This window comes from Alexandromys fortis, unplaced genomic scaffold (genome assembly GCF_014885135.2).
Source record: "Alexandromys fortis isolate MF-2015 unplaced genomic scaffold, M_Fortis_MF-2015_v1.1 scaffold_148, whole genome shotgun sequence".
Taxonomy (NCBI): Eukaryota; Metazoa; Chordata; class Mammalia; order Rodentia; family Cricetidae; genus Alexandromys; species Alexandromys fortis.
Window position 1 is genome coordinate 2,870,228 of NW_026068019.1, and position 24,419 is coordinate 2,894,646.

The window sequence follows — 24,419 nt, forward strand, 5'->3', positions numbered from 1 at the left end:
TTTTTTTTTGGTTTTTCGAGACAGGGTTTCTCTGTGGCTTTAGAGCCTGTCCTGGAACTAGCTCTGTAGACCAGGCTGGTCTCGAACTCACAGAGATCCGCCTGCCTCTGCCTCCCGAGTGCTGGGATTAAAGGCGTGCGCCACCACTGTCCGGCTTGAGAGCTTTCTTAACATGCATGAAACATACTAGGTCCACCTTTAGGGTACTAAAGAAACAAAAGGAAAAGATAGAAGGAAAGAAAGAAGTTGATTCAAAGTTAGAGTATGAAGATGTGGAAGGCATTGATTGGTGTTTACTGGAAACCTAGTCTGGTAGTTAGGGATTTTGGCTCTGGTGTCGTTTTTTTGTGTAGTGGCTTGAACCTTAGGTAACATGTTGACCTTCTTTGAGTGGTCCATAAGTAATACTTAACTCATTAGGCTTATTGGAAAGATTAAATTCATGGTACGTTTATGACATTTCTTGGCCGGCTGTTCATACTCAGTAAGCACTATTATTTGTATTGGTGTTAAAAAAATGATACACCTCAGTTCAGCAAATGTTCAAATGGGGTTGATAATATGCCTTTGGAACCTCCTTCCCAACCTTTTTTTTTCTTTCCCCCTGAGACAGGCTTTCTCTGTAGCTTTGGAGCCTATCCTGGAACTAGCTCTTTTAGACCAGGCTGGCCTAGAACTCACATCTCCTTTCCAATATTGGTGTGTTTTCTTTGAATCGAAGAGGTAATGCCTCAGTTGAAATTTGAAGGTTAGGAGTTAGAGAGGTGTAGTGAGAACACAATGAGCAAGAGTTGAAGCAAGAAATGAAGTTATATATAGTATTTGTACCAAGCAGTGTGGTATTGAGTATGTGCAAGGCATGAAAAAGGGAGGAGTGAGGGCCTAGGTTGTGGTATGCACAGTGTACAGACACACAGAAACATGTATACACACCAGGCCTCACCCATAAGGGAAATGCCCTGTGGTTCTCATTATTTTCCATTTTTGGGGGGTCGGGTGGGGGCGGTGGTCTTTCTACATAACCCTGGCTGTCTTGGAATTTTATGTAGATTAGACTAGCCTCAAACACACCAAGATTCTCCTGTCTCTGTCTTCAGAGTGCCAGGATTGGAGGTGTAGCACTACCAGTGGTGGTTCTCATATACATATATATGTGTATTTGTATAGATATGTGTATACGTATATATACACACACACATATAATATTTTTTTTTTTGAGACAAGGTTTCTTATTTCTCTGTGTTGTGTAACAGTCCTGGCTGTCCTGGAACTCGCTCGCTCTGTAGTTCAGGCTAACACAGAGATCTGCTTGCCTCTGCCTTCCGAGCACTGGGATTAAAGGTGTGCGCCAGCACTGGTCTGAGGTTCTCATATTTTAAGGCCCAAACCTCTTAGTTAAAGGTAAAAAAGTCAATGTACTATTATGATAGGAGCAGTGCTTTAGTGTAAATTGAGAAAATACTGCTTTTCAGTAATTTTAACGTTACACCCCTCCTCCCCCTGGGGTTTTGCTTTTTGAGACGGGGTTTCTCTGTGTAGCTCTGACTGTCCTAGAACTCATTATGTAGACCAGGCTGACCTGGAATTAAGAGGCCCACCTGTCTCTGCCTTCCAAGTGCTGGGATTGATGGTGTATGCCACCACAACCTAGCTTTTTTCAGTTTTTATTTTTTTTTTAATGTTACTTTAGATTGACATGTCACAAGATTTTGCCTTAAAAGAAGCCCATTGTACACTGAATAAGAAGATTGGAGTAAAAAGCAATGATATCATGAGAGTAGGCAAGGAGGGGTTGAGAAGGGCCAGGAGGGCTACTAACACAGGAGTTCAGACAACCAAAATGGGGGCTTCCTTGATAGGCATGTTTGGATGTCACTTGATCTCCCTGGTCCACTACTTACCACACCTCTCTACCATTCCCCAAGCAAGTAGGTGAGGGACACCACAGCAGAAAGGGCTGAGCCAGTCATGCCTTTACAAGGTAGGGTGGCCATCTTGTCCTAGTGTAGCCTTGGGTTTGGGAGGTGATGATGGCAGTTAGAAAGGAGCCAGAGGAGCTGGTCAGAAGACTAGGTCTCCACTTCTGCCCCAAAGACTCCCACCCCTCCCCCACCACAATGAGCCAAAGGCCCTCTGTTTGGGAGAAGCCTCTGTCACCCACCAATTACATAAATAAATAGATACAGAGTGCCTTTTATGTAGTTGGTTGGGGGAAGGGCAACAGGCCTACAGGAAAGGGGGGAACGAAAGGGGGTTGGTAATAGGCAGAATAGTTTAGATTTCTTTTTAATTATATTTTTAGAGTTCATCTTTGAACATGTGACCTTAAGTGACCAAATTTATTTGGTACATTTAGGGTAAATGACAGTTTTTCTTTAAGGCAGAGGTTTTTTTAATTTTTTTATTTTCGAGACAGGTTTTCTCTGTAGCTTTTGGTTCCTGTCCTGGAACTAGCTCTTGTAGACCAGGCTGGCCTCGAACTCACAGGGATCCGCCTGCCTCTGCCTCCCGAGTGCTGGGATTAAAGGCGTGCGCCACCACTGCCCGGCAAGGCAGAGTTTTATATAGCCCACACTGTCCTCACTTCTAATCCTCTTGCTTCCTTCCACCTCTTCAGTGTTGAGATTACTGGTGGTTGCTACTATGTCCTGCTCATGGGGTGCTGGCAGTTGGATCTGTAGCTTTTTGTATCCTAGGTAAACATTCTATTAACTGAGCTATACCCTGTTTTTTATGTGAATTTAATTTATCCTTCAACATTTCTTTTTTCTTTTAGAAAAGCTTCCCAAACTTTTGTTACTAAAATATGTCCTATATTAAAAATTGTATATAGTGACTGTATATGAAATATGTCTGTAAGCAGCAGGCTATATGGCTAAGATGTTTTCTTATTTTTAATTTTTGTTTGTTACTCATTTTTGTGGTACTGGGCATTGGTTGTATCTGGGGCCTGGCAAGCACTCTGCTACTCCCTTGCCAAATAGTTATATTCACAGTCCATATGTTTATTTAGTTGTTTATGATGTAGGGTCTTGCTGTGTATGTAGCACAGGCTCTTTTCAAAGTTATGTTCCTCCTGCCTCAGCTTCTCGAGTGCTGGAATTACATGTGTGTACCACCCCTTCCTGGCTTCTTTCCCTCCTCCCCCCCACAGGGTTTCTCTGTAGCTTTGGAGCCTGTTCTGGAACTAGATCTTGTAGACCAGGCTGACCTCGAAACTCACAGAGATCCACCTACCTCTGACTCCTGAGTGTGCACCACCACAGCTTGGCTTTTTTTTTTTTTTTTTGTCTTTATTACTCTTGATTGAGTTTTGAGTTAGCTAAGTCTTCTGATAGTTTTTTGTTTCGTTTTCCTTTTCTCTGAATCAAAATATCACTATTGCTGAAGAGAATGACCTCATACTCGGGACTGGAGGGAGGAAGGAAGAAAAGATAAGAGAGCATTGCAAATGTGGGCTAATGTCATTCCTAAAAGTATGCATGTTTCACAGTGTATTAGAAATGAACTTCACCTCATTTGAGTTTAGTGTAGTATATTAAAAAGTTTTAAATCATGCAGAATAGTTGGCTTATTAAAAGACATTGAATGTGAAGTCTTGGGGATATAGTCATTATAGTACTTGCTTTTCCTACAGTTCATGGCTTAGTGCGAAGAGCTTTCTTAGACCCATGGAGAGAGGGGGTGGCAGCGGCACTGTATTGGTATGCTGAGGGGTGGGGGTGCCGTATGGTAGTATGGTATATCAGGTGATGATAAATGCCACAAAGAACATTTAAATTGGTATGGAATAAGGTGTTAGATCGCTTTGTTAGGTGCCTAAAGCAAAATGTGAATACTAACTTCTGTATCCTGATGTTGTTCAGTGAATCCTTAACCAGCTGTAAATAAATTGCCACAAAGTTGTCAGTGTGAGAAGTAACTCGGCTGCAGATCAGCACAGTTCTATTTAGAGTATGCCCATGTGGATTTCTATTTGCAGCTCATGTCTGAAATACTGTTTGGGACTTAATATAGATAACACGGATCCCCAGAATGCCACACAGACCCTTTACCATTCCTCATGTAGCCCTTAGTTTAAGGCAGTCCAAGTCAAGGTTCATCTAGCTCCTGCAGCAGAAGGCAGAGAGAAAGTTCCCTAGATACTTCCGCTGCTCCTGTTCCCATCATTATGCTCTTTTCAAAATGACGTCTCAGATAAAGATGTTAGTCCTCATTTGTGCTTTAGCCTGGACAGTGTGAGGTGTTGAGAGATTTAACTGTGACAGAGTGAACATAACAAAAGACCCATGTTCCCTTGCAGGGAGAAATACTGTCTTAGAATGAATACTGTCAGTGGAACATTTTTAGTAGTGATTATACTTCGAAAACTTTCTCAACTGGGTGGGGGTGGCTCATGTCTGTGGGGAGGTTGAGACAGAAGGGGATTGCTGGGAGTTTGAGCTTAGCCAGGGTTGCAAATTGAATGAAGTATTATAGTTTTGTGTTTCCTGCCTGCCTGCCTGCCTTCCTTCCTTCCTTCCTTCCTTCCTTCCTTCCTTCCTTCCTTTTTTTTTTTGGGTGGTAGTGCTGAGGATTAAACCCAGGCCTGGGCATATAGTAGGTGAGCTCTCTTATCATTGCACTATCATGTTAGCCCAGTATGTAAACTTTTTGATGCTGGATTCTTGTGTTAGCATACTCTTGGGATTCATTAAAGTTGTTATGTGTATCTCTTCTAGGATTTTAATTTTGAATAATATTTTATTGTTATTTACCATTTATTTAAGCTAGCCACTTTGAAGCATATTTGGTTATTTCCTGTTTTGTTTTGTTTTTTTGAGACAGGGTCTCTCTGTTTAACAGCTCTGCCTGTCGGGCTGGCCTTGAACTCATAGAGATTTGATTGTCTTTGCCTCCCGAGTATGTGATTAAAAGGCATGTACCACCACCGCCTGGCTCATATTTGTGTATTTTCATTGTTTGGTGTTTATGAATAGTGCTATCATAAACATCTGAATACAAGTTATTGTGTGGATATAAGTTTCTGTCTCCAGAGGCATTTTAGTAAATGCATACTTAACTTTTTTTAAAAAAGCTGCCAATATTGTGACTGTGTCATGTTGCATTTCCATTAGAAATAATAAGTTCTATTCTCTTGATGTCCTTGTTAGCACTTCTTTGTCTGTATATTGTGAAGATGTTTACATTACCTGCTACTTAGTCAGCTTTCTGACAATATAACAAATACCTGAGCCAACCAACTTAAAAAGTAAAAAGGTTTATTTAGTAAGTTTTAGAGGTTTTATTTTTTTAAGTTTTTGATTTTTAGAGGTGAGTTTTCTCTAGTCCTGACTCTCCTGGAACTCACTCTGTAGACTAGGCTGGCCTTGAACTCACAGAGGTCCACCTGTCTCTTCCTCCCCAGTACTGGGATTAAAAGGTGTGTGCCACCACTGCCTAGCTAGTTTTAGAGGTTTTAGTGTTTGGGTCTAATGGAACAGAACTGATGGAGCCAGAACTGTTTTCTTGACTGAGGCATAAAGAAAAGGAAGTTTCACAGTCTCCATCAAGGGCCTGATGAGGATGGTGGTTCCACAATCATAAGGTACTACCATCTCCTAATTTCCCTTCATTGGAAGCTAAGTCTATACTGGACCTTTAGAGGTATTTAATATCCAGATTTTAGTACCTTCCACAGTGATCTGTATCTTCATTACAATTGTTAAAATCACAATGACTCTTTCTTTTAGAAACAGAAAAAAATGTAGCTTAAAATTCATATAGGATCTCAAGGGACCTTGAATATTCAAGGCAATCTTGAAAAAGACAAAAATGGGGTAGGGATACAGCTCAGTCAGTACTTGGGGATTGATAGATTTATATTTCCTGATTTCAAGAATAAACTGCAAAGCTACAGTAATTAAAACAGTGTGGTACTGAGGAAGGAGACATGGCTCAGTAAATAGTACAGGGCTTAAATGGTATGCACAAGTACTGGATTGAGTCCTTAGAACTGCAAATAAAAACAGTGTGATGCTGTTGTAAAGACACACACAGAACATAATGGGATGGATAAGAGCCAAGAAGCATATCTTTGCACATAATGGTTTTAAGATATTGACAAGGGGTCAAATCTATTATTTGGGAATAAGGATAGTCTCTGACATGATTCTGAGAAATTTCTGGTATCTGGTTGAATCTGTGCCTGCAGGTTACTGTTTCTACCCCTGTTCCTTCAGGGGAAAAGAATAAAGAATAGTATGTAAGAATAGTATGGTGAGGGGCTGGAGAGATGGCTCAGTGGTTAAGAGCATTGCCTGTTCTTCCAAAGGTCCTGAGTTCAATTCCCAGCAACCACATGGTGGCTCACAACCATCTGTAATGAGATCTGGTGCCCTCTTCTGGCCTGCAGGCATACACACAGACAGAATATTGTATACACAATAAAAAAAAAAGAATAGTATGGCGAAAATAATTTTCCTACAGCCCCGTTTTCTCAGTTTTATCACTTTAAGGTATTTACCACATTTGCTCTTTGTCCCATGTAGATGTACTTAGGTCCCCCTTCCACTTTGGTGTAGTGTTTCAGTTTTGTGGAATAGACTGCCTTAACTTGTGTTTCTGCCTTAGCCTCTTGTGTGCTGGATTGCAGGTGTGTGCCGCCATGCTTCTCTGTATGTAGCTATGTTGCTACTGAGTTTTAATCAGTTTACTATTGAGACTGGCTTTATAGTTCATACTCCAGTCTGCTCTAATCATGGTCTTAATAGACTTCTTTCCAATTCAGCATTTTACCTAGAATTGTGTGTCATATTTAATTGATATGTGAACATATTTTTTGTGAATTGTTGGTCTTAAAATCTTAATTGTTGATTTTTTGTTCTTTTAACAGCTAAACCAGGTGGACAGGTGAAATGTCAGTATATTTCTGCTGTGGATAAAGTTATATTTGTGGATGATTATGCAGTAGGTTGTAGGAAGGACCTTAATGGAATCCTGTTGTTAGACACTGCTCTGCAAACTCCAGTTTCAAAGCAGGATGATGTGGTTCAGCTCGAACTTCCTGTCACCGAGGTAAGTAGAAAGAAACAAGTACACTGGGTGCCTTTGCACAAGGTAACCTCTGACCTTTGAGTGTTAAGTGAAATTACATTGTCCTTTAGGACATTGTTTATAAGTGGTGCTTAAAGGACATTGTATAGTTACACCCATAAAAACAAAGAATTGAGTCATGAACCACCCTTTTAAATACCTATCGTTCTCTGCATAATTAATTGGTGTTTGTTGAAGTGGTGCTTTAGGTGTGAACTGTAATTTAGCACGTGATAAACAGCTGTGACAAAGACTCCAAAATACAGTGAATCAATAAACAAGATGACTTATGGGTAGTAACAGCCCAAGGCGTGATGTAGAGCCCTCTCTGCCAGCTTCAATACTTGGCTGGTGAATTGTAGATAGTTGCTCCAAGTCCCATCATTTCCAAGTATAGGAGACCAGCTATCTTTTCTTTATCCTCACACTTTTCCTCTCCTCCTTTCTCTCTTATTTGTGTTCATTCTGGCTGTCTCTTCTTCTCCCTAGTACCCCCCTCTCCCACCTTTTCCTCTATCCTTCTGTTCTTTTTCCCCTTTTCATCCCTTCCAAACCCCTTTCATATTCACAATTTAGTTACATGGCATACCAAGCTTCAGAAAGAGATTAGTAATTTTTGAGATAGCATCTCATGTAGTCCAGGCTGACTTCCAGCTTACACTGTAGTCAAGAATGACTTCTAACTCTTGATCCATCTGCCTCCACCTCTCAAATGTTGGAAGATAGGCATGTGCCATCATACTTGGCTCTCTACTTAGTTGGTCTTTTGAGACACAAACTTATCCATAGTCCTGGTTGTCCTGAAACTCAGAGAGATCTATCTGCCTCTGCCTCTAGAGTGCTGGGATTATAGTTTGTGCCAACATATTTGACCTTGTTTTTTACTTTATGAATAGCATTGCTGAGGGCTTTTGTATTATTTGTTTAATAGCTTTGTGTACTGTGAGTACTTTGTGCTTACTGAAGAATCTTGTATTTCTGTTTAAAAGTTTACTTGATGTTTTACTTTTGCTCATAGTTTCAGCATGTTTATTATTATTTTTTGTTTAATTTATGGTTACTGTTGTATTGATTTATTGCCCTCTGGCTACCACATTGAATACATTGCTTTACCCTATCTAAATGGTTAACTTGGTTTATATAAAATTAATTATAAGGCTAAGCTTTGTATAGTTAAAACTATCACACACTAGCTGAAGGAAATCTGATTGTTTTATTGTGTTTAATTTTCTGTTTCTTTTTAATCATTAGGCACAGCAGCTCTTATCAGCATGTATAGAAAAGGTAGATGTTTCTAGTACAGAGGGTTATGATTTGTTCATCACACAACTGAAAGATGGCTTAAAAAATACATCTCATGAGACCGCAGCAAACCATAAAGTTGCTAAGGTAAGAATTAAAATGCATTTGGGGCTGTGGTAGACTAAGCTTCGTCCTTTTGCTTTCCTGCCCTCCTCCTCTAGAAATGTTCTAACTAGCCTTTTCTGTCTTTTTTTACGAGAGATATATGAGTACATGATAAAGTTGAGATTTCAGTGGTTCTGTGGTGTTCTTTGCCTGTTCATTTGATAGCAGAAGCAACTTAAAATTGCTAAGCAGCAGTCTCAGTAACCATTTTGGTGGAACTATTATGTTCTTGGTGTAATATTCTTCTGTGGCAAAATGAGCTACATAGCTTAAAGCATAGAAAAGAAGAAGAAAAGTCTATGATTAGCTCTGTTAAATAGTTTGCCTGTTGGAATACACTGTTGTGTCTCATTTGTGTTATGAGTCTGTGATTAGAGTCCTCCGATGAAGACTTCTGACCTTTCGGGGGTATTACTGTAGTTAGTATTAGCTAGTAGTGATGCTGTATTGTAGATTACCTTTTTTCTTAGGCCACCTCTTTCTGGAGGATACCATGGTAAGACAATGAATGTCATGGGCAAGAGCCCATTGCTGGAACTTTACTTTTTCTTCTTTGAAATGCTTTCCTTGGTCAGAGGTGAAGTCTAGAATACCAACGTGGTACAGAAGATGTTCTGTTGTTCTCCATACCATATGATATTATGGAAGAAGCATTGTGAACTGAACAGGTACAATATGCATCTGTTACAGTGAAACAGATTGCTTCTCAATCTGGCTGAATTGATCTAGTTTAGGTTAGTCAACCTGGCTAACTGGCTCTCTCCCCTATAAAATAGCTGGTGGCCTGGTTAGTCTTGGTGAAGAAATTTATGTGGTTGGGCTTGTGCATAGCTTCCATTTCTTGCCTGGCATCTTACATATAGATTTCTTAAAGCACTATTGGAAAGGCTGTGGAGAAAGATGACTCATATTTTATTTCCTCTCCTGCTTCTCTTGAGATTGTGTGTAGACTTTTCCCTTTGACTTCCTTGTTTTCTTTTTCTTTCTTTTGAGACAGGGTTTCTCTGTGTAGCCCTGACTGTCCTGGAACTCTGTAGACCAGACTGGTGGAGATCCTTCTGCCTCTGACTCCTGAGTGCTGGCATTAAAGATGTGTACAACCACATCTTTTTATAATCCACAGTCATTCTTCAAGATTATTGACATTGTACAAAGGCCAACACAGGGGACTAAGTGATGCTGAGATGGTTAGTTACTTTTCAAGTTTCTAAAGTAGTTGTTAATCTCAGAAACTTCCTTAGGACTAAGTATTGTTTTGGTTAAATACTTTTGTAGGCATGAAATATTCAGGGGCTTTTAGAAAAGTCTTTCCTGTCTTAATGGTCCTCACATGGGAACATCATTATTGTGGATAATTTCTCACTAGGCTTGTGCCATTTCTCTTCCACTTATGTCTTCAGGAACCTGAGAAAATAGTCTGATGTGGATTGGTGGACCTACACTTTTCAGAGATAGTTTTGTACTAGAAAGTCATTGATCACATGATAATCACTAGTTTTCATGTTAGTGACCTCATGATGTTCATTTCTGCTTTTTTTGTTTTAAAAAAATTTTTTTAAATATTTATTTATTATGTATACAATATTCTGTGTGTATGTATGCCTGCAGGCCAGAAGAGGGCACCAGACCCCATCACAGACGGTTGTGAGTCACCATGTGGTTGCTGGGAATTGAACTCAGGACCTTTGGAAGAGCAGACAATGCTCTTAACCTCTGAGCCATCTCTCCAGCCCTAAAAAAAATTTTTTTAATACATTCTTTTATTGCTATTTATTGAGTTCTACATTTTTCTCTGCTCTCCCCACCCCCGCCTCCCCCCTCATGGTCCTCATGCTCCCAATTTACTCAGGAGCTCTTGTCTTTTTCTACTTTCTACTTCCCATGTATATTAGATTTATGTAAGTCTCTCTTAGTGTCTGCATTGTTGTCCAAGTTCTCTGGAATTGTGGTTTGTAGGCTGGCTTTCTTTGCTTTATGATTAAAAACCACCTATGAGTGAGTACATGTGATAATTGTCTTTCTGGGTCTGGGTTACCTTGCTCAAAATAATGTTTTCTAACTCCATCCATTTTCCTGCAAAATTCAAGCTGTTGTTATTTTTTTCTGTTGTGTAGTACTCCATTGTATACCACATTTTCCTTATCCATTCTTCAGTCAAGGGGCATTTAGGTTGTTTCCAGGTTCTGGCTGTGACAAACAAACCTGCTATGAACATAGTTGAGCACATGTCCTTGTAGCACGATTGAGCATCCTTTGGATATATACCCAAAAGTGGTATTACTAGGTCTTGAGGAAGGATGTTTCCTAATTTTCTGAGATATCGCCACACTGACATCCAAAGGGGTTGTATCAGCTTGCATTCCCACCAGCAATACAGAAGTGTTCCCTTTTCCCCACAACCTCTCCAGCATAAGTTGTCATCAGTGTTTTTGATCTTGGCCATTCTTACAGGTGTAAGATGGAATCTCAGAGTTGTTTTGATTTGCATTTCTCTGATGACATTCTTATGTTGAACATTTCCTTAAGTATTTTTCAGCCATTTTAGATTCCTCTGTTGAGAGTTTTCTGTTTAGGTCTGTACTCCATTTTTTTTTTTAATTGGATTATGTGATCTTTTGGTGTCCAATTTCTTGAGTTCTTTGTATATTTTGGAGATCAGATCTCTGTCTGATGTGGGGTTAGTGAAGATCTTTTCCCATTCTTAGGCTGTCGTTTTGTCTTGTTGACTGTGTCCTTTGCTTTACAGAAGCTTTTCAGTTTTAGGAGGTCCCATTTATTAATTGTTTCTCTCAGTGTCTGTGCTGGTGGGGTTCTTTTTATTTAGGAAGTGGTTCCCTGTGCCAATGCGTTTAAGTGTATTTCCCACTTTTCTATAAGGTTCAGTGTGGCTGGCTTTATGTTGAGGTCTTTGATCCATTTGGACTTGAGTTTTGTGCAATGGAGATAGATATGGGTCTATTTTCATTCTTCTACATGTTGATATCCAGTTGTGCCAGCACCACTTGTTAAATATGCTTTCTTTTTTCCATTTAATATTTTTTTTGCTTCTTTATCAAAGATCAGGTGTTCAAAGATGTGTGGATTGATATCCCGGTCTTCTATTTGGTTCCATTGGTCCTCCTGTCTGTTCTTAAGCCAATACCAGGCTGTTTTCAGTACTGTAGCTCTGTAGTAGAGTTTGAAGTTAGGGATTGTGATGCCTCCCGAAGTTCTTTTATCGCCCAGGATTGTTTTGACTACCCAGGGTTTTGCTTTTCCATATGAAGTTGAGTAGTGTTCTTTTGAGGTCTTTGAGGAATTTTGCTGGGATTTTGATGAGCATTGTGTTGAATCTGTAGATTGCTTTTGGTAAGATTGCCATTTTTACTATGTCAATTCTGCCTACCCAAGAGCATGGGAGACCTTTCCATTGGTGTCTTCAGTTTCTTTCTTCAAAGATTTAAAGTTCTTGTCATATAAGTCTTCCACTTGTTTGGTTAGAGTTACTCCGAGATATTTTATGCTATTTGTGGCTATTGTGAAGGGTGTTGATTCTCTGGTTTCTTCCTCAGCCCTTTTATCATCTGTGTACAGGAGGGCTAGTGATTTTTTTGAGTTAATTTTGTATCCTGCTACATTGCTGAAAGTGTTTATGTTATGTTGTAGAAGTTCTTTGTAGAATTTTTGGGATCACTTATGTAAACTATCATATCATCAGCAAACAGTGAGAGTTTCTTTTTCAATTTGTATCCCCTTGATCTCCCTTTGGTGTCTTATTGCTCTAGTTAGGACCTCAAGAACTATATTGAATAGTTATGGAGAGAGTGGGCAGCCTTGTCTTGTTCCTGATTTCAGTGGGATCGCTGGGAGTTTCTCTCCATTTAGTTCGATGTTGGCTGTTGGCTTGCTGTATATTGCCTTAATTATGTTTAGGTATGTTCCTTGTATCCCTGCTCTCTCTAAGACCTTCATCATGAAGGGATGTTGTATTTTGTCAGATGCTTTTTCGGCATCTAATGAGATAGATGATCATGTGGTATTTATTTTTCAGCTTGTTTATATGGTGGATTACATTGACAGATTTTCGTATGTTGACCATCCCTGAATCTGTGGGATGAAGCCGACTTGATCATGGTGGATGATGGTTCTGATGTGTTCTTGGATTTGATTTGCCAGTATTTTATTTAGTATTTTTGCATCAATGTTCATGAATGAGATTGGTCTGTAATTCTCTTTCTTAGTATTATCTTACTGTGGTTTGAGTATCAGGGTATTTATAGCCTCATAAAAAGAGTTTGACAATGTTCCCTCTGTTTCTATTGTGTGGAATAATTTGAGGAGTATTGGTATTAATTCTGAGCTGAAACCATCTGGTCCTGGGCTTTTTTTGGTTGGGAGACTTTTGATGACTGTTTCTATTTCTTCAGCAGTTATAGGTTTGTTTAATTTGCTTATCTGGTCTTGATTTAATTTTTGTAAGTGACCTTCATCCAGAAAGTTGTCCATTTCCTTTATGTTTTCCAATTTTGTGGAGTACAGGTTTTCAAAATATGACTTGATGATCCTCTGTATTTCTTCCATGTCTGTTGTTATGTTCCACTTTTTCATTTCTGATTTTGTTAATATGAACATTCTCTGCCTTTTCATTAGTTTGGATAAAGGTTTGTCTATTTTGTTGATTTTTTTCTGGAAGAACCAACTCTTTGTCTCATTGATTCTTTGTATTGTTTTCTTTGTTTCTATTTTATTTCTTTGTTGATTTTAGCTCTCAATTTGATTATTTCCTGCTGTCTAGTTCTCTTAGGTGAGTTTGCTTCTTTTTGTTCTAAAGTTCTCAAATGTTCTGTTAATTCACTAGTGTGGGGTTTTTCCAGCTTCTGTATGTAGGCATTTAGTGCTATGAACTTTCCTCTTATCATTGCTTTCATTGTGTCCCATAAATTTGGGTTTGTTGTGTGGTCAATTTCATTGAATTTTAGGAAGTCTTTAATTTCCTCCTTTATTTTTTCCTTTACCCATTGATGATTCAGGTGAGCATTGTTTAATTTCCACGTGTTTGTGGGTTTTCTGGAATTGGTATTGCTGTTGACTTCTAGTTTTAAACTATCTGATAAGGTACATTGGGTTATTCCAATTTGTTTGTATTTGTTGAGGTTTGTTTTGTTACAGAGTATGTGGTCAATTTTTGAGAAGGTTCCATGAAGTGCTGAGAAGGTATATTTTCTGTTTGGATGGAATATTCTGTAGATGTCTGTTAAGTCCATTTGAGTCATAACATCTGTTAGTTCCCTTATTTCTCTGTTCATTATCTTCCAATTTTTTGTTTCCTTTTTCTCATTTCATCTTTAAGAATTTCAAACATTCTCTTGAGGTTATTTTTTAGATCATTTTCTTCTGGTTCATCCATATTTGGTTGTTCAGGTCTTGCTTTTGTAGGGTCTTTAGGTTTTACTGGTATTGTGTTGCTCTTTGTGGTGTAACATGTGATCTTACCTTTTCTATTCATCTTTTCCTCTAATAGGTGTGGTTGGGACTATCTGAGATTCTGTTGAATAATCTTCTAGGTGCCAGTGAATCCAAAGCTCAAATGGTTGTTCCTCGTGGTACGGTCAGTGTCTCAGTTCTAGTTACCCTATTTCTGGAGATAGCTCAGTGCTCCTGTGCTTTGCTCTGCTCCCTTGGAGTTTGCTGTCTCAGGCCTACCTCGGACTAGGCTGGTGGCTTTGATCTGTTTCTGTAAATCCTGGTCTGGATCTCCTGCAGAAGTCCCTGGCTTGGAGTTGGACCCGTTCTTGTGGAGATTGCTGACTCTGGATCTGGTTGCTCGCTCAGTCCTCATCCGCCCATGTCCTGGGACTGGGTTTGTTCCTGGTTTCTGCTCCTGGTAGAGCTTGTTCTCTCTCTGCCCTAGGTAGCTGGTTCAGTCCCACTCCAGTTCCAGTGGAGATTGCAGATTCTTGAGTCAGGTCATTGGCTCAGTCCTGGTCTGCCAGTGTCCCAGGACTGGATTGGCTTCCAGGACTGGATTTGCTCCTGGCTTCTGCTCCAGGTGGAACTTGTTTTCACAGGCCCTCTCTGTCCTGTCCTAGGTGTCTCCCATTTCTGCTTTCTTATAGTCCTTGATAGAGTGCCTCACTCCATCCCATGAATATCACGTGTAGTGAATGCCCATAGGTCCTTCTGGGGGGAAAACCTTTATAATTTACAGTATATAGTTGGAATTCCATTGTAGGACCTTTTTCCAAGTGGAAGTCAGATATGTTTTTTTTTTTTTTTTTGTGCTTTGATGCTGAAGACCCTTCAATGAGTAGACATCTCATCTAATGGTTAAGTTTAGAAACTAGGTAAGAGATTTTCATTTTATTTTTTTCTTTTCCCCTTTTTGTATATGATGTGTATATGTGTGTGCTCACACATACGGAAGCTTGTGGTTGATATCATTAATCATTTACGCCATTCTTCCTTCCGCTTTATAAATTGAAGTAGGGTCTTAGTAAACCCAGATCTCACCCTTATGATTAGGATTGCAAGTCTGCTTGCTCTGGGGATTCCTGGCTCTGCCTTCCCAGACTGAACTTAGAGGCAGGCCTACCTAGCATTTATATGAACTTCTGGGGATCTAAACTCCCATGGTTAGTGCCGGTTCCTGTGGAGTCATCTTCCCCATTTTGTAGTGCTGGGAATTGAAACTAGGAATTTTTGTGCACTAGCCTAGCACCCATCCATTGAGCTATAACCCCAGTCTACATTCCTTTTTTCAATTTAAATATATTTTTACTATGAAAGTTATTTAGTTATATAGCTCAATAGTATTATGCTATCATGCCTAGTGTGTACTGGACTAAATGGTGACAGTTTTAATGTGATCTGGGGGCAGAATATGAAGATGAAATTAATATATAGATTTATTTCTCTGGGAAAATATAGTTGGAACTTTCAGAGTCTATCTCTCCTTTGTCCCTTTGTTTTCCACTAGTGTAACTTGTTTAGCAATAATATTGAATAATGTTAATAGTTTTATTGTTTTTTTTTAATTTTTTTTATTGAGAAAAGGAAAAAAAGTTTCCACCTCCTCCCAGCCTCCCATTTCCCTCCCCCTCCTCCCACCCTTCTCTCCTCCCCCTACTCCTCTCCCCCTCCCTCTCCAGTTCAAAGAGCAGTCATGGTTCCCTGCCCTGTGGAAAGTCCAAGGTCCTCCCCCCTCCGTCCATGTCTAGGAAGGTGAACATCCAAACTGGCTAGGCTCCCACAAAGCCAGAACATGAAGCAGGATCAAAACCCTGTGCCATTGTCCTTGGCTTCTCATCAGCCCTCATTGTTCGCATGTTAATAGTTTTAAAAAGATTTGTTTTACTCTTTTTTTTCTTTTCTTTTCCTTTTTCTTTTGAGACAGGGTCTTTCTTTGTAGCCCTGGCTGCCCTATAACTCTTTATGTAGAACAGAATGGCTACAGACACATGGAGATCTGCCTCTGTCTGCCTTCTGAGTGTATTAAATAAAAATTCAACATACTGAGTGTAGTGACACATACCTTTACAGGTGGATCTCTGTGAGTTCTAAGCTAGCCTTGTCTATATAGTGAGTTACAGGAGAGGGCTTTGTAGAGAGATCCTGTCTCAAAAAAACAAAATAAAACAGAAAAAACAAACAAAAAATTAAATAACTATGTATTTATGAGATGAAATGTGATATTTTGATATATGTTCATATTGTAGAGAGATTTAATAAAATGAGACATTATATCTTTACCATTTTATAGTTATTTCTTCCTTGTGAGAATATTTGAAACCAACAGTAGGTTGTTGTTATCTGTGGCCAGCATACTGTATAATAGTATTATTGAAATAATAGGTTGCTAAATAGATGATCACCAGCTAGTTCATCACATCTGTTTTCTGCTACTTTGTACTTTTAACCAGCATCCCATCCCATACTCCTACATCAGCTCTAGTAACAGTCATTTTAATCTTTGGTTCTGTGAGTTACAGAGTATAAACTTTACATGTAAGTGGTATCATTTATACTTGTCTTCCTTTTCCTGGCCTATTGAAGTTCAATTCATTTTTATTCATATTGTTATGAATGGAGTTGTTATTTTTTTTTTTTTTTTCCGAGACAGGGTTTCACTGTAGTTTTAGAGCCTTCCTGGAACTAGCTCTTGAAGACCAGGGTGGCCTCGAACTCACAGAGATCCTCCTGCCTCTTCCTCCTGAGTGCTGGGATTAAAGTCGTGCGCCACCACCACCCGGCTTGGAGTTGTTATCTTTTAAAAGGCTTTGCAATATTCTACTGCATGTACTTGTTCACTCACCCACATACCATACTTTATTCACTCATGATGGAGACCTGGCTTGCTTCTCTGTACCTTGGTAATTTAAAAAAAAAAAAAGGTTTAGTTTTTTACTTAATGGCAAATTCTTGCTGTAAACAATAAACTAATGGTATTATTCACAATAGCGATACATACATAGCTCTTTAATTGATCAGGTCAAGGTAAGGTTTTGGTTAAAACTGTTTAGAAGTATCTCTTTGCTTATATTTCTGTTTTCTTTCAGTGGGCCACAGTTACATTTCATCTTCCTCATCATGTATTGAAGTCTATTGCCAGTGCCATTGTAAATGAACTCAAGAAAATAAATCAAAATGTTGCTGCCTTACCTGTGGCGTCCTCAGTGATGGACAGATTGTCTTACCTCTTACCCAGTGCACGCCCAGAACTTGGTGTGGGGCCAGGCCGCTCTGTAGACAGGTAGGACCCTTGCTCCTCAGGATATACTGAGATTGAATTCCTAGATTTAGGGTTAACCGAAAAGTACTGCAAATCTTATTATAATCAGAATGTTTTAAAAAGCAGATTTTCATTTAAAGGTATGTGCCACCACTGCCCATAGACTTTCATTTATACATAAATGTTGTAGTGAGCTGATAGCTACTGTTCAATATGTGTATCTGGAAGGGGATTGCAAGACTGTATTTTGAAGATTCCAATGCTGAGTGAGTATTTGAGAAAATGGCTTAAAATTTTCTCAAATATTCACTCAGCATTGGGTGTGTAATGTTTTGCCAGTAATCTACTAACTTTTGAGATGAATTCTGAAAAATGCTATATACAAATGTGAGTAATTAAAATTGCTTACTGTTTTTATGGAGGAGTGGGGTAATATGATCAAATACAGTGTAATTAGCTGCAAAATTCTCAGTGAAAAATATCCTAAAAAAGTTCTTCAAAGGGAATGGAGGAGTAGGTATGATTAAAATACACTCTATTCACCTATGAAGTTCTCAAAGAAAAAATCCTGTCCCCCTATTTCTTGGAGTAGTTTCTTACACTGTTTTCTCTAGATTTAAACAGTACTGTGAAAAATCATACCTCTATCATCTAATTTTTTAAAATTTATTAAGTAGATGTTTTGTGTAAAACTAAAGCTTATAATGTGTTTGATGAAAGCTTGATAAATAAATATTTGATATTGAAAGTACTAAAGTTTATTAATGTGAAAATGGAATTTAAAGCCTGATAGTTTTTGATTGGGTATTCACATTTTCTCTCATGTCTAACTTTTTGATTTTCATATTTATATTGGGTGATTCACTTTCTATGCAAGGGCAAGGGGCAAGGGATGGGCAGGATTTTGTATGTACAGTCAGGAATCAGAGATAAATGAATGCCTGTATTCACCTTAGTTTCTTCTTTTTATTCATCCGGAACTGCAGGGTTAGAATGGTACTTCCCAACTTAAGGGATGGTTTTTCCTCTTCAGTCAAACTTCTGGAAATGTCTAAAAGACACACCTAAGGGACGTGTCATCTATGTAGTTCCAGATCCAGCCATATGTTTCTTCTGGGTGTACTAAAATACCTTCAAGTACTAATTTGAGAGCCTTGAAGTTACTTCATTAATAATGAATCTACAAAAACCTTGGTAGGCATAGTGAGTTGAGGCTAGCCTGGGCTACATGAGACACGGTTTCAACCTCCTGTCTTGTAAATACATATATAACTTATACATGAAACTTTTCTAACCCCAAAGGGTTTTTTTTTTTTTTTTTTTCTTCTTCTTCAAAAAAGGAAACATTTATTAATGGACTCCGAGGATCTGTGTCCTGGGTAGTAACGCAGCTGCTTATCAGATAAACTTCACTTTTTACTTTGTTTCTGAGGCCTGTGCCCAGGTTCCTGTGCTTCCTGTATATTGCTGGGAATTGGATCCAAGGGTGCAATGTGTGTTAGGCAACTGTTTCATGATCTGATACTGATGTGCCACTTAAAAGTGAGAATGTAGTTCTGAGTAACCTAGAGTAATATTGTTGAACATTAGGTATGAATTAGTTTTTGGAATCTATGTAGAAATCATTTTTTCTGGTGTATTTTTTCATGCCCCCCCCCCCCCCCCTTCAGTTACTATTTATGTAGCTGTAAGAGCAAGTCTTTTCTTAATTGAATTTTCTTGGACTTTAGTTTGTTATTGTCCTTTAAAAATTCACCGATACCCTTAATTATAGCTTAATTTGGGGCTGGAGAGATGGCTCAGTGGTTAAGAGCACTGCCTGCTCTTCCAAAGGTCCTGAGTTCAATTCCCAGCAACCACATGGTGNGAGCACTGACTGCTCTTCCAGAGGTCCTGAGTTTAATTCCCAGCCACCACATGGTGGCCCACAACCACCTGTAAAGAGATTTGGTGCCCTCTTCTGGCCTGCAGGCAGGATACTGTATGTATGTACGTATGTATAAATAAATAAATAAATCTTTAAAAAAAGAAAAAAATTATAGCTTAATTTTACTATCAAAGTGTGAGGATTTTATTGTTCTGTTTTCTAGATAGTCAAGTTAGGCTGTTCCAGCTCATATGCTCTTGCCTCAGCCTCCTGAGTGCTGGGATTATAGACTGATTATGGTTTTTAAAATGTACTAGAGTTTCTGGTTTTAGTGGTATACACCTTTGATCCCTGCAGGCAGAGGCTGGCTGAATTTGAAGCTGCATGGTGAGTTTCAGGACGGCCAGGGCTACACGGTTAAGACTGTCTGTGCCTCAACCAATTTTAAAACTAAACTAAAGTTTGCTAGAGTATATAGCTCCCCTGGAGGAAGATTTTTCTAGATAAAAGAACAATAAACCAATTTAAAGCAAATAAAACACAAGCCCTGCTTAAATGCTTACACAGAGTAGCAGAGACAAAGACCCACTTCAGCTGGCTTGTGGCCTGAGGAAAAAGTGCAGGGCTCTCTGTCATTCTCTTCATTTCCTGTTGTCTGATTGGTAATGACTCATTGTTAGTTAACTTAATCTGCCTGTGGAATTCTCCAGTTGCTGTAGCCATTAACCAGCTTTTCTTTTTCTTTACAGTTTTTAGGGGTATGTGTTGAAAATAAAAATTTGAACATAATCATTCCAATTAACTATCTTAACTAACTAATTAAATAATTTTTTTTTTTAAAGACAGGGTTTCTTTTTAGCCCTGGCTATCCTGGAACTTGCTTTGTAGACTAGGATGGCCTCAGTCTCACAGAGATCCACCTGTTTAAGCTTCCTGAGTGCTGGGATTAAAGGTGTGCGCTGCTACCACTCAGCTTCTTTCAACTTGTTTTTATATTTCAGTAATTTTCTGCAGCATTAAATAGGCGTTTCCCTCTAGTTGATGCCTAGCTCCAATTACATGCTGTTTGCTTACTTTTAGGGCACTGATGTATAGCGAGGCTAACAGAAGGGAGACATTCACTTCGTGGCCTCATGTTGGCTATAGGTGGGCACAGCCAGATCCCATGGCTCAAGCTGGATTTTATCATCAGGTAAAAAACATCAAAAATAGATGTTTTTCCAAGTTTACTGTAAGTTTAGTAAGCACAGCATTTTAATTAAAATTTTTTTCTTTTGAAAGTGTTTTATGCAATCTAGCTATGTGCTTGTTTGTATATGTGCTTGTGTGTTTTGTACGCCACATATTTGATCGTGATGTTGATCCTATGTCCTACATCAGGAATTTAGGGAGCAAATAATTATTGAATTATTTAATTCTTAATCTTTCAGATTAGACATGTTAGCGCCCCCCCCCCTTTTGCTGTCAAGTTCATGTGGTTTTTGTCATTTTCGGGAAATGTTCTCATTGGATATTTGATTATTTTTATTGTTTGACTTTTGCTTTTATAAGCTAGTAGTAGATTCTTGAGGTAATGTAATAATTTTGCAAGGCAGAAGTAATGGTATACACCTGAAATGCTGTTACTTGGGAGACTTAGGAATGGGGGATTATGTGTTGCAGACCAGACAGAAGTATGCAGTGAAAAACTACATTTATTTATTTATATATTTACTCTCAAGGCAAGGTTGCCCTCACTGGCCTGCTAATTTATCAGACACTTCTTAATATATGTATGAGCAGAGTAGCACTATAAATTATTGTTTTTTTCCTTAGAAGATTGTACTTGAAATTGGGAACTTTTTGAAGAGTTGCTATTGAAAAGCCATTTTGATAATGATTGGTCATTCCCTTTCTCTCTTCTTCCCTTTCATTCCTGCCTGCCTACTTGCTCTCTCCTCTATTTTAACATATTTTGCAGCCTGCCTCATCTGGAGATGATAGAGCCATGTGCTTTACTTGTAGTGTATGTCTCGTTTGTTGGGAGCCTACAGATGAACCTTGGTGAGTCTTGAGTTTTCTGGGAATAGTAGGTTGTTAGTATTATAGTGCTTCTAAATTTAACTTTTCTGATCCTGATGTAATCTTCTTGTCTTTTTGCTCTGTGTTATTGTCACTATCTTATGAGAATGAGGTAGTCCTGTTACAAGATTTTCCAAAATCTACATGGGGAAAGTACCAAAAAATAAAACTAGGTTCTCACCAGAGCAGATGCTGTGTTAAATCAACCCTAGCACTCCCGCTAATTCAGCAGTGTAGTTCTGACCACTGAAGAAAGGTGAACAGAGAATCCATGGAGGGGAGGTACAGTTACAGTACAGTTCTAATTTTAAGTAACATTTTAGAGGATGTTTTCTGTCTGAATTAGAGAGTACAACATTTTAATCCTTGATTTACAATAGCTATGTAGTGAGACCCAAGATTTACTAATATCTACTATGAGACCTTATTTTAGAAAAAAAAGTACTAGCAGTAAATATCTGTCATACTGTATAGCTGATATTATTTTAAATACTGTTTTATAACTCATTCAGTTCCCATAGTAACTCTCTAAAGTCGGTGCTGTTATTAGTAGGGAAAATCTGAGACTATATTTTTCAATTAAAATTCTTTTGATAGTGCTTGGTATTGAACTCAGGACCTTCAGAATTCTAGTCAAGGGTTCTAACACTAAGGTATACCCCTAGCTCATTAAGTTACTTATTTTAATTTTATATGTATGAATGTTTGCCTGCATGTATGTATGTGTACCATGTGCATGCTTGGTATATAAGATCTCCTGTAACTATAAGTACAGGTGATTGTGAGCTTCCATTTGAGTGCTGGGGACATGTGCTGGAAACTGAACCTGAGTTCTTTGTCAGAGCAATTAAGTGTTCTTTTTTTTAAAAAATATTTATTTATTATACAATATTCTGTCTGTGTGTATGCCTGCAGGCCAGAAGAGGGCATTANATTTATTTATTATGTATACAATATTCTGTTTGTGTGTATGCCTGAAGGCCAGAAGAGGGCATCAGACCCCATTACAGATGGTTGTGAGCCACCATGTGGTTGCTGGGAATTGAACTCATGATCTTTGGAAGAGCAGGCAATGTTCTTAACCTCTGAGCCATCTCTCCAGCCCCCAATAAGTGTTCTTTACCTATTTTTCCAGTGCCTCCCTTCTGTTCGTTCATTCATTGATTTATTTACTTATTCATTCATTCATTTATTCATTTTTTAAAGTGATTTATTTTCATTTTATGTGCATTAGTGTTTGACCTGCATACATGTCTGTGTGGAGGGTGTTGGATCTTCTGGAACTGGATTATCACAATGATATTATAGAATGTGATGCATATTTTAAATTTTATTTTATTTTTAGTTTATTTTAGTTCTTAGTTTATATGTATGTTTGTATATGTACACACATGTGTATTAGGGTGCTTTCAGAGGCCAGAAAAGGCATATGATCTCTGGTGTTGGAGTTACAGGTGCTCATGAGGTACCTGCTGTGAGTAGTTGGAATGAACTCTGTGAAGGCAGCTGCACTATTAGCCATGAAGCTATACTATATCTCTGACCCAGAAACACACACACATGTAAGAATGTTTGTGCACATCTATTTAAGACAGGGTCTCAAATAGCCTAGACTTTTTTGGAACTCGCTATTCAGCAGATAGGTTTTCACTATGTAATTCTGGCTTACTATATAGACCAAACTAGCTTAGTCAAAAAGATCCACCTGCTTCTGTCTCTATTGTGCTGAGATTAAAGTTGTATGCCACAGTGCCCTTCCTGCCATCAAATTTTTGATCCTCTTGCCACCTTGATCTGTGTTCAGAGGAATGTGTCTCTTTACCCAGTCAAAACTGTCTCTTTTAAAAATGGAGGTAATCCTAAAATGAGCCCAGACTACACATCTACTCACTATGTAACCCAGATTGGGCTAAAACTCAAGTCAGTTATCCTCTTCAGTTTCCCGAGTGCTGGAATTATAGGTGTAAGCTGCAATTCACAACTTGGAAGGTACCTATCTTTATAACTTTTCATGTTGGGGAAGAAGATTCAAAATTTCAGCTTGGGCAGTTACGTGCCATCTTTTTTTTTTTTTTTTTTTTTTTATATGCTGAGAGGTTTGGAATATACCAAGTATGGGATTTTAAAAACTCTCAAGAATTTGGTAAATTCTGATGTTCTGCGTTCACTGCTCTTAAGTGCACAGGTGAGAAAATAGATTGCTGAGCATGGGTGCTTTCCAAATCTTTTAACAGAGAAAAGACAGTTTAAAGGGGAAAAGATGACCTTAATATTTTGCTTGTGGGAGTTGAGTTACTTTGGAGGGAGGTTGAATTATTCAAGAAATAAAAAATGGGTATTCTCTGCTTCCTGTCAGTTCTGCTTTTTCTTCTCAACTCTAAGGAGTTAATTCCTTTTGTATGTTTGGTGTTGTGACAAGTTTGGCCATTGCACTGAAAAACTAGAAAATTCTTAAATCCCCATCAAGAGTGCTGTGGCATCTGGGAAACAGAGGCAGGTGGATTTTTTTGTGAGTTTGATGCCATCTACCACTGCATACTGAGACCATGGCTTTTTTTTTTAAAAAAGTGCTGTAGCTAATATAATGTGACAAATTCATGATGAGTGAGCAATGGAGAGTTAGAAGAACTTGATATTCCCTAATGATCACTGTCAGTAACATTCTGTATGGCCTTGTTTCATGAAAGCTGTTATGGAGTGCCACCGATGATCTAAAATTGTTTGAAAGCCGGGCAGTGGTGGCACATGCCTTTAATCCCAGCACTTGGAAGGCAGAGGCAGGCGGATCTCTGTGAGTTCGAGACCAGCCTGGTCTGCAGAGCTAGTTTTAGGACAGGCTCCAAAGCCACAGAGAAACCCTGTCTCGAAAACCAATAAATAAATAAACAAATAAATAAATAAACTTGTTTGAAGCAATAAACCCTGTTTTGTTTTCTTAGTGTACATAAATGGATAAAAATATTTTAGAACTAGTTAAGATCTTAATTCTTATCTGGAAGGTGGGATAAAGATTACTAGAATTAGATGAAACTGGTTAGCTTTTATTTTACACAGTTACATGTGACTATAAATGTTTAGTAAAAAAGTTAAAACTGTGGTACAAGAAGGTAAGAAGGGGGAAAATGCACTAGAACTAAACTGGGAGAGAATATAACTCAGATATGTGCTTTGTGATATAATGCAAAAGGATTTACGGAAGACATCTGTACATTACAAATTGTCCAGGATGTTACTATAGTAAACCGCAGGTGCAGTGTGAAAAGAAATACGTCTGTTCAGAAGAACAGCATGTTTTATGAGCGA

The 24,419-nt window shown here is 38.5% G+C and overlaps 1 protein-coding gene across 11 annotated transcripts in view; it reads left to right on the forward strand.

Annotated features, from left to right (window-relative positions):
* The window catches only part of Birc6 (baculoviral IAP repeat containing 6), a 189,692-nt gene that overhangs the window by 13,845 nt on the left and 151,428 nt on the right, over window positions 1-24,419 (forward strand). For all 11 annotated transcript variants that reach the window (XR_007595527.1, XM_050162966.1, XM_050162964.1 and 8 more), the window contains exons 2-6: window positions 6,875-7,056; window positions 8,326-8,463; window positions 17,016-17,209; window positions 20,136-20,247; window positions 21,016-21,098. Coding sequence is in view for 10 of the 11 variants with exons in the window: in XM_050162966.1 (XP_050018923.1) it covers window positions 6,875-7,056; window positions 8,326-8,463; window positions 17,016-17,209; window positions 20,136-20,247; window positions 21,016-21,098 (709 nt within the window). In the remaining variant the exon portion in view is untranslated. The remainder of the gene's footprint in view (window positions 1-6,874; window positions 7,057-8,325; window positions 8,464-17,015; window positions 17,210-20,135; window positions 20,248-21,015; window positions 21,099-24,419) is intronic.